The 9,664-nt window shown below is 50.7% G+C and overlaps 1 protein-coding gene across 1 annotated transcript; it reads left to right on the top strand.

The window, feature by feature from the left end:
* The first annotated feature begins 18 nt into the window (after positions 1-18).
* LOC138359289 (collagen alpha-1(I) chain-like) lies at positions 19-7,291 on the top strand. Its single transcript, XM_069318425.1, has 2 exons — positions 19-48; positions 1,503-7,291. Exon 2 carries the CDS (start codon positions 1,808-1,810, stop codon positions 6,575-6,577), a length of 4,770 nt encoding a protein of 1,589 aa, XP_069174526.1. The 5' UTR covers positions 19-48; positions 1,503-1,807; the 3' UTR covers positions 6,578-7,291.
* The last annotated feature ends 2,373 nt before the right edge of the window (positions 7,292-9,664 follow it).

The raw sequence follows: 9,664 nt of genomic DNA, 5'->3' as shown, positions 1-9,664 counted from the left end.
CTGAGCTTCAGGCAGTCACCAACCTCACTCCATGGGTGTCAAACAGTGGTGGGTTACCTGCTTCAACAATTTCTTTGCCAGATTAACTGGGCTTAACTTTTTATTGTGTTGCGCTGCCTTTAAACAGTGTCCGGAGTAATAGAGCCAGTCACTTATTACATGTTTTGTCAAGTGTATTAAGTGTGATTAATGTTATTGCTGAGGATTTTGTCCTTAAGTGAACCGAGATTGTTAATGAATGTGTATCATATTAATTATTTTTATGGGTTAACGTTTTTTGCTTATGTGTATTTACATCTTGCATATAATATGTCTGCTGGATGAAGCTCTTAGGTCTTAGACTGCCGTTCTAACTATAGGTTGTCTAGTTTACTGACTCCCAACCTGTTTTCCTCTCTCATATCTACTAAATATATTTCTAGAGTACGTGCGCGCGCGCGCACGTACACACACACACACAAACATTAATGCATTACCAATGTAATGCATTACAAAGTGATGTGGTGGACTTCATACACAGTTTCAATTGTAGATATGATAGCGCGTAATACGCTCAGGAATCTGTACACCGGTTGATTGGCAGTCGAGAGGCGGGATAAAAGAGCCAAAGCTCAACCTCCGTAAAAACAACTAAGTACAACTAAGTGAGTATGCGCGCGCGCGCGCGCGCACACACACACACACACACACACACACACACACACACACACACACACGTCGTCACGATGTTGTCTAGCTCACAGTTATCTAATTTTCTGTTAGGTGAGCAAAGGCATTAGGTGAAAGAAACCATGCTCATCTCATTGGTTTAGGGTGGAGATGTTAACATAACCTGCCTTAGAGGCAAGTGGTTTAGGGTGGAGATGTTAACATAACCTGCCTTAGAGGCAAGTGGTTTAGGGTGGAAACGAGAACATAACTTGCCTTAAAGGCTTGTTTATGCTAAAGAAACTTGGTGATATTTAGTGCCCTCTGATTATTCCGCACATTTGATGGTGCTACATAGCCTTCCCGGTTTGGTGCCTTCTTTTGATAGTTACTTATGCTAAAGAAAACATTTTAAACTATGGAGTAAAGTCAGGGGAGACCGTGAAGGAATTAAGACCGCCTAATTTATATATTGTCGAAAAGCAAAGAGAGGGTAACATGCTTTAAGTATACAATTGGATGATATAACGAATTATCTCAATATCCAAGAATGTACAAGAATGTACTCAATGTACAAGAATGTAACAACTCTTGTATATATCTCAAAAAAAAAAAAAAAAAAACTAGATGCAAACTGGAACTCGACACAATGGATATATTGAAGTTTAGTTTAGGATAAACCTGGGTATATACTGGTTTGGAAACAGGGTTGTAGATTTGTGGACCAAATTGCCTTGTAATTGTGGACATTTGATTGTTTCATGAAGTGATATGTAAGAATGAGTTCAGGTGAGCTTAGTATGGATGAATAGGTCTTCTGCAGTTGAATTATCCTTATTTTCTTGTTATTACAGCAATCACTGAACGACACCATCCATTTACCTGCCTATGACTGCGCTGACCGTATGTAACTACTCGTCTTGATCTTGTGAGGCGGGCAGCTACTGGATGGCTTCCTGGTGTGAGACATGCTAAGCGCTCTGGGGCGCTGTTTAACCTGTCCTGGACCAGTTCTCCACACAAAATCAGCCCCTTCCCCACCACCACGACCCCGCCTACAACGCACTGCTCTACAGCACGTATACGTCATTTACGGACGTCTTCATAACCAGTTATATGTACCTGTGGGCTGTATTTTAGCTTGGGCTAATTTATAAAAATGAATCGTATCAAGTTTGAATCGTCAGTTAAAATCATAGATGATATTTATAATTATTCTTGTAACCCTCGGAAAACTCAAAAGTGTAATATCCAAACTCCTGCAGCACATTTGCGGCGTGAGAACAGCACCGTCTCCACCAACATTCATCCAGAAATAGAAAAGTTTATAACTAGAGGCACTCATGAGGTGTGTATCGATAATGACGATGAGGACTTTTATACAACTTACAAATATCTTTTCGGTGAGGCCTTTGAAGAACCACAACAACTGCCACGCGTGTTTAACAACCCCAGAAAACACATAATCGGTTTGAGATCCAGTGCCAGAAACGCACCGCTCGTTAGCTGTGACGTCCATTGTATTCACCGACGAATTTACGGGCCGGACGACTTTTTCCAGCAACCTTCACCTAACCGACACGTACAATGTTTAGTCACCAAGGAAGAGCCACTCGACCAGCCGCACCTTCACTTCTCAGTTAGTGATAGTGCGCAACCTCACATCCAGAAGCAGGAACCAAACAGCCAGTCTTCTACCAGTTTACCTACAGTCCTCACTGACATTCCCGGGAACGTCACTGTTGCCTCCGTCACCCAGGATGACAAAGCTCCTGCTGAGGTAGTTCCTGGTGAGGTAGCTCCTGCTGAGGTAGGACCTGGTGAGGTAGCTCCTGCTGAGCTAGGACCTGGTGAGGTAGCTCCTGCTGAGGTAGGACCTGGTGAGGTAGCTCCTGCTGAGGTAGGACCTGGTGAGGTAGCTCCTGCTGAGGTAGGACCTGGTGAGGTAGCTCCTGCTGAGGTAGGACCTGGTGAGGTAGCTCCTGCTGAGGTAGGACCTGGTGAGGTAGCTCCTGCTGAGGTAGGACCTGGTGAGGTAGCTCCTGCTGAGGTAGGACCTGGTGAGGTAGCTCCTGCTGAGGTAGAACCTGGTGAGGTAGCTCCTGCTGAGGTAGGGCCTCGTGAGGTAGCTCCTGCTGAGGTAGGGCCTCGTGAGGTAGCTCCTGCTGAGGTAGGGCCTCGTGAGCTAGCTCCTGCTGAGGTAGGACCTGGTGAGGTAGCTCCTGCTGAGGTAGGACCTGGTGAGGTAGCTCCTGCTGAGGTAGGACCTGGTGAGGTAGCTCCTGCTGAGGTAGAACCTGGTGAGGTAGCTCCTGCTGAGGTAGGGCCTCGTGAGGTAGCTCCTGCTGAGGTAGGGCCTGGTAAGGTATCTCCTGCTGAGGTAGGGCCTCGTGAGCTAGTTCCTGCTGAGGTAGGGCCTGCTGAGGTAGCTCTTGCTGAGGTAGCTCCTGCTGAGGTAGGGCCTACTAAGGTAGCTCCCGCTGAGGTAGGGCCTGTCAAGGTAGGACCTGCTGAGGTAGCTCCAGCTGAGGTAGGGCCTGGTGACTTAGCTCCTGCTGAGGTAGCTCCTGCTGAGGTAAGGCCTGCCAAGGTAGGACTTGCTGAGTTAGGGCCTGCTGAGGTAGCTCCAGCTGAGGTAGGGCCTGGTGAGGTAGCTCCTGCTGAGGTAGGGCCTGGTGAGGTAGCTCCAGCTGAGGTAGGGCCTGCTGAGGTAGCTGCTGCTGAGGTAGGGCCTGCTGAGGTAGCTGCTGCTGAGGTAGGGCCTGGTGAGGTAGCTCCTGCTGAGGTAGGGCCTGGTGAGGTAGCTCCTGCTGAGGTAGGGCCTGCTGAGGTAGGGCCTGCTGAGGTAAGGCCTGGTGAGGTAACTCCTGCTGAGGTAGGGCCTGGTGAGGTAGGGCCTGCTGAAGTAGCTCCTGCTGAGGTAGCACCTGCTGAGGTAGCTCCTGGTGAGGTAGCTCCTGGTGAGGTAGCAGCTGGTGAGGTAGCTTCTGGTGAGGTAGGGCCTGCTGAGGTAGGACCTGCTGAGGTAGCTCCTGGTGAGGTAGCTCCTGGTGAGGTAGGGCCTCGTGTGGTAGCTCCTGCTGAGGTAGGGCCTGGTAAGGTAGCTCCTGCTGAGGTAGCTCCTGCTGAGGTAGGGCCTGCTGAGGTAGCTCCTGCTGAGGTAGCACCTGCTGAGGTAGCTCCTGCTGAGGTAGCAGCTGGTGAGGTACCTCCTGGTGAGGTACCTCCTGCTGAGGTAGGGCCTGGTGAGGTAGCTCCTGCTGAGGTAGGGCCTGCTGAGGTAGCTCCTGCTGAGGTAGGGCCTGGTGAGGTAGCTCCTGCTGAGGTAGCTCCTGGTGAGGTAGGGCCTCGTGTGGTAGCTCCTGCTGAGGTAGGGCCTGGTAAGGTAGCTCCTGCTGAGGTAGGGCCTGCTGAGGTAGCTCCTGCTGAGGTAGGGCCTGCTGAGGTAGCTCCTGCTAAGGTAGCTCCCGCTGAGTTAGGGCCTGCCAAGGTAGGACTTGCTGAGGTAGGGCCTGCTGAGGTAGCTCCAGCTGAGGTAGGACCTGCTGAGGTAGCTCCTGGTGAGGTAGCTTTTGCTGAGGTAGTTCCTGGTGAGGTAGCTCCTGCTGAGGTAGGGCCTGGTGAGGTAGTTCCTGGTGAGGTAGCTCCTGCTGAGGTAGTTTCTGGTGAGGTAGCTCCTGCTGAGGTAGTTCCTGCTGAGGTAGTTCCTGGTGAGGTAGCTCCTGCTGAGGTAGTTCCTGGTGAGGTAGCTCCTGCTGAGGTAGTTCCTGGTGAGGTAGCTCCTGCTGAGGTAGTTCCGGCTGAGGTAGTTCCTGGTGAGGTAGTTCCTGGTGAGGTAGCTCCTGCTGAGGTAGCTCCTGGTGAGGTAGCTCTTGCTGAGGTAGCTCTTGCTGAGGTAGCTCTTGCTGAGGTAGCTCCTGGTGAGGTGGCTCTTGCTGAGGTAGCTCCTGGTGAGGTAGCTCTTGCTGAGGTAGCTCCTGGTGAGGAAGCTCTTGCTGAGGTAGCTCCTGGTGAGGTAGCTCTTGCTGAGGTAGCTCCTGCTGAGGTAGCTCTTGCTGAGGTAGCTCCTGCTGAGGTAGCTCTTGCTGAGGTAGCTCCTGGTGAGGTAGGGCCTGCTGAGGTAGGACCTGCTGAGGTAGGGCGTCGTGAGGTAGCTCCTGCTGAGGTAGGGCCTGGTAAGGTAGCTCCTGCTGAGGTAGGGCCTCGTGAGCAAGCTCCTGCTGAGGTAGGGCCTGCTGAGGTAGCTCCTGCTGAGGTAGGGCATGACAAGGTAGGACCTGCTGAGGTAGGGCCTGGTGACTTAGCTCCTGCTGAGGTAGCTCCTGCTGAGGTAAGGTCTACTAAGGTAACTCCCGCTGAGGTAGGGCCTGTCAAGGTAGGACTTGCTGAGTTAGGGCCTGCTGAGGTAGCTCCATCTGAGGTAGGGCCTGGTGAGGTAGCTCCTGGTGAGGTAGGACCTGCTGAGGTAGCTCCTGCTGAGTTAGAGCCTGCTGAGGTAGCTCCTGCTGAGGTAGTTCCTGGTGAGATCGTGCATTGTGAGGTAGGGCCTGTTGAGGTAGGGCCTGCCAAGGAAGGACTTACTGAGGTAGCTCCAGCTGAGGTAGGGCCTGCTGAGGTAGGACTTGCTGAGGTAGCTCCAGTTGAGGTAGGGCCTGGTGACTTAGCTCCTGCTGAGGTAGCTTCTGCTGAGGTAAGGCCTACTAAGGTAGCTCCCGCTGAGGTTGGGCCTGCCAAGGTAGGACTTGCTGAGGTAGGGCCTGCTGAGGTAGCTCCAGCTAAGGTAGGGCCTGGTGAGGTAGCTCCTGCTGAGGTAGCTCCTGCTGAAGTAGGGCCTGGTGAGGTAGAGCCGGGTGATGTAGGGCTTGCTGAGGTAGGGCCTCATGAGGTAGCTCCTGCTGCGGTAGGGCCTGCTGAGGTAGGGCCTGCTGAGGTAGGGCCTCGTGAGGTAGCTCCTGCTGAGGTAGCTCCTGCTGAGGTAAGGCCTAGTAAGGTAGCTCCCGCTGAGGTAGGGCCTGCCAAGGTAGGGCCTGCTGAGATAGGGCCTGCTGAGGTAGGGTCTGGTGAGGTAGCTCCAGCTGAGGTAGGACCTGGTGAGGTAGCTCCTGGTGAGGTAGGACCTGGCGAGGTAGCTCCTGCTGAGGTAGAGCCTGCTGAGGTAAGTCCTGGTGAGGTAGCTCCAGCTGAGGTAGGGCCTGGTGAGGTAGCTGCAGCTGAGATAGGGCCTGGTGAGGTAGCTCCAGCTGAGGTAGGGCCTGGTGAGGTTGCTCCACCTGACGTAGAGCCTGCTGAGGTAGTTCCTGATGAGGTGGGGCCTGCCGAGGTAGCTCCTGCTGAGGTAGAGCCTGCTGAGGTAGCTCCTGCTGACGTAGTTCCTGATGAGGTGGGGCCTGCTGAGGTAGGGCCTGGTGAGGTAGTTCCTGGTGAGGTAGCTCCTGGTGAGGTAGCTCCTGGTGAGGTAGTTCCTGGTGAGGTAGTTCCTGGTGAGGTAGCTCCTGGTGAGGTAGTTCCTGGTGAGGTAGTTCCTGGTGAGGTAGCTCCTGGTGAGGTAGCTCCTGGTGAGGTAGCTCCTGGTGAGGTAGCTCCTGGTGAGGTAGGGCCTGGTGAGGTAGGGCCTGGTGAGGTAGCTCCTGCTGAGGTAGTTCCTGGTGAGGTAGCTCCTGGTGAGGTAGCTCCTGGTGAGGTAGGGCCTGGTGAGGTAGGGCCTGGTGAGGTAGCTCCTGCTGAGGTAGGGCCTGCAGGTGAGGTAGCTCCTGCTGAGGTAGGGCCTGGTGAGGTAGCTCCTGCTGAGGTAGGGCCTGCAATTGAGGTAGCTCCTGCTGAGGTAGGGCCTGGTGAGGTAGCTCCTGGTGAGGTAGGGCCTGCAGGTGAGGTAGCTCATGCTGAGGTAGGGCCTGGTGAGGTAGAGCCTGCTGAGGCGAGGGCCTGCTGAGGTAGGACCTGCTAAGGTAAGAGCTGCTGAGGGGAGGGCCTGCTGAGATAGGACCTGCTGAGGTTGGACCTGCTGAGGGGAGGGCCTGCTGAGCAGGTTGGACCTGCTGAGGGGAGGGCCTGCTGAGCAGGTAGGACCTGCTGAGGTAGGGTCTGCGAGGCGGCGTCCTTCCAGCAGTGGGCAGAAACCTTTCCAATGCCCTTTACTGTTCAAAACATTATAACAAATAACAATGCTTAGTCAACACATTTTACTGCGCCACGAGACTGGCTGCCAGGTGGGTGTCGGGGTGTAAAGAGGCGTCATGCTGCTACTGGTCAATTGTCGGGTTTTGGGCTTCGGTGCTTAAACTTGCTGTGTTGAGCAATGTACAATTTTTTTTAAATTAGATCTTTGTGATTTTTAAATAACGAATTCGCTTCAATTGTGAAAAACTCCTTTTTTAAACATGTATTTTTTTATATTGAAGAAACATTTAGTGGAAGTACCTATGGGAGTACATGATTAAAATTTTCAATATTCCCAGAATTGCTGTAGTGATGGCAATGAAAAATTCCTTGTTGGGCGAGAATCTTATTCTGCCTGAGAAGGTAGTTCTTCCTGAATGTTTCTCCCTTTGTCTCTCTAATTAGCCTAACACTGAAACCTCCTTGTTACTATAATTACTGTTGTTTATCTGTAATTATGTGGTATAAATATATGTATTATCCTCTCTCCATTGTTTATGTTATGGTCATTTGTTACTAAAATATCCCAGCCTGTCTTAACAATGATGAACTCTGAGCTATGAACATCCCTGTTCTCTGTTTATGAACAGTAAGAACTTATATCTTTGATTTAGCAACATTGTTCATTGTTCCTGGAACAATATGTCTCATGGTTTGAATCATGCATACCTAGGGACCTGAGAGCTGAGTGGACAGCGCTTCGGATTCGTAGTTCTGAGGTTCTGGGTATGATCCCGGTGGAGGCGGAAACAAATGGTCAAAGTTTTTCACCCTGGAGCTCTAGTTACCCAACAGTAAATAGGGACCTGGGAGTTAGACAGCTGCTACGGGCTGCTTCCTGGGGGTGTGTAACAAAAAGGAGGCCTGGTCGATGACCGGGCCGCGGGGACGCTAAGCCCCGAAATCTCAAGATAGGTGGAAGCCGTGCACAAACAGGTTGAAGCCGTGCACATATAGATGCCAGAAGTGCACACACACAGGAATAAGCCGTGCACATAGGAACAAGCCGTGCACACAGGAACAAGCCGTGCACACAGGAACAAGCCGTGCACACAAGATCAAGCCGTGCACACAAGATCAAGCCGTGCACACAAGATCAAGCCGTGCACACAGAGGTACCAGTCGTGCACACATGATCAAGCCGTGCACATATACAAGACCATGCCATGCACTCTTAGGAACAAGCCATGCACACGTAGTAATAAGCCGTGCACACAGATGCACGGCTTGTGTGCAAATGTGGGCAAGCTGTGCCCACATATGCACACACAGGTGCAAACCGTGCACACATATGAACAAGCTGTGCACACATAGGAACAAGCCGTGCACACATATGAACAAGCTGTGCACACATAGGAACAAGCTGTGCACACATAGAAACAAGCCGTGCACACATATGAACAAGCTGTGCACACATAGAAACAAGCCGTGCACACATAGGAACAAGCTGTGCACACATATGAACAAGCCGTGCACACATATGAACAAGCTGTGCACACATAGAAACAAGCCGTGCACACATAGGAACAAGCTGTGCACACATATGAACAAGCTGTGCACACATATGAACAAGCTGTGCACACATAGGAACAAGCCGTGCACACATATGAACAAGCTGTGCACACATAGAAACAAGCCGTGCACACATATGAACAAGCTGTGCACACATAGGAACAAGCCGTGCACACATATGAACAAGCTGTGCACACATAGAAACAAGCCGTGCACACATATGAACAAGCTGTGCACACATATGAACAAGCTGTGCACACATATGAACAAGCTGTGCACACATAGGAACAAGCCGTGCACACATATGAACAAGCTGTGTACACATAGAAACAAGCCGTGCACACATATGAACAAGCTGTGCACACATAGGAACAAGCTGTGTACACATAGAAACAAGCCGTGCACACATATGAACAAGCTGTGTACACATAGGAACAAGCTGTGTACACATAGAAACAAGCCGTGCACACATATGAACAAGCTGTGTACACATAGAAACAAGCCGTGCACACATATGAACAAGCCGTGCACACATAGGAACAAGCCGTGCACACATATGAACAAGCTGTGTACACATAGGAACAAGCTGCGCACACACAGGTGCAAGCCGTGCACACACAGGTGCAAGCCGTGCACACACAGGTGCAAGCCGTGCACACACAGGTGCAAGCCGTGCACACACAGGTGCAAGCTGTGCACACACAGGTGCAAGCCGTGCACACATAGGAACTATGAAAATATCCCTTTTTTCCTATGTTCTTTTTTGCCCCAGTTTGGGCATCAGATGTGAAATGACCAATTTTCCCCCACAAGTCTAGCACCACACTTGGCGCCAGAATGTGAGATTATTACTGGTTATTAGGATGAGAATTTATTTGTTTGCCTTCGACAAACAAATAAATTCGTTACCAATATATTGGTAAGCTAATATTTGTAATCCGTAGTAATCAGTATCTCTGAATACTTCCTATAACAGATGTTAAGCAGTCATATATCTCAAATGTGTTATATAATATAGTTCACACACACATGCGTCATCGATCACTCCACTAGTAACTCGACACTTGAAAGGTTAGACTTGTCTCTCCTCAGTGAGCTGACAGTTTAACACTTTCACAATCTTCTTGGACTGTGGATTTAAGCGAGGGAGCCCAGCATTGTATCCTTCAATGTTGGTTAAAGTTCCACCTCAAGCTTATCCATATAACAGATGATAAATCCAGGAGTAAGGTGTTGCACTACGTGAGTTGGTCAATCACTTTGACACGACCATCAATAGCTCTAGCGTAAAATTAACACCCTCACTCAATCAGTCCTCAGAATTACCATCAATCTGTTATCTTAAAAA

Source organism: Procambarus clarkii, chromosome 90 (genome assembly GCF_040958095.1).
Source record: "Procambarus clarkii isolate CNS0578487 chromosome 90, FALCON_Pclarkii_2.0, whole genome shotgun sequence".
NCBI classification, from domain to species: domain Eukaryota; kingdom Metazoa; phylum Arthropoda; class Malacostraca; order Decapoda; family Cambaridae; genus Procambarus; species Procambarus clarkii.
This window is presented reverse-complemented; position numbering and strand designations above follow the sequence as displayed.

Bases quoted from the DNA above. Each gene is read 5' to 3' on its own strand.
- LOC138359289 (XM_069318425.1), top strand. From the start codon at position 1,808: ATGAATCGTATCAAGTTTGAATCGTCAGTTAAAATCATAGATGATATT.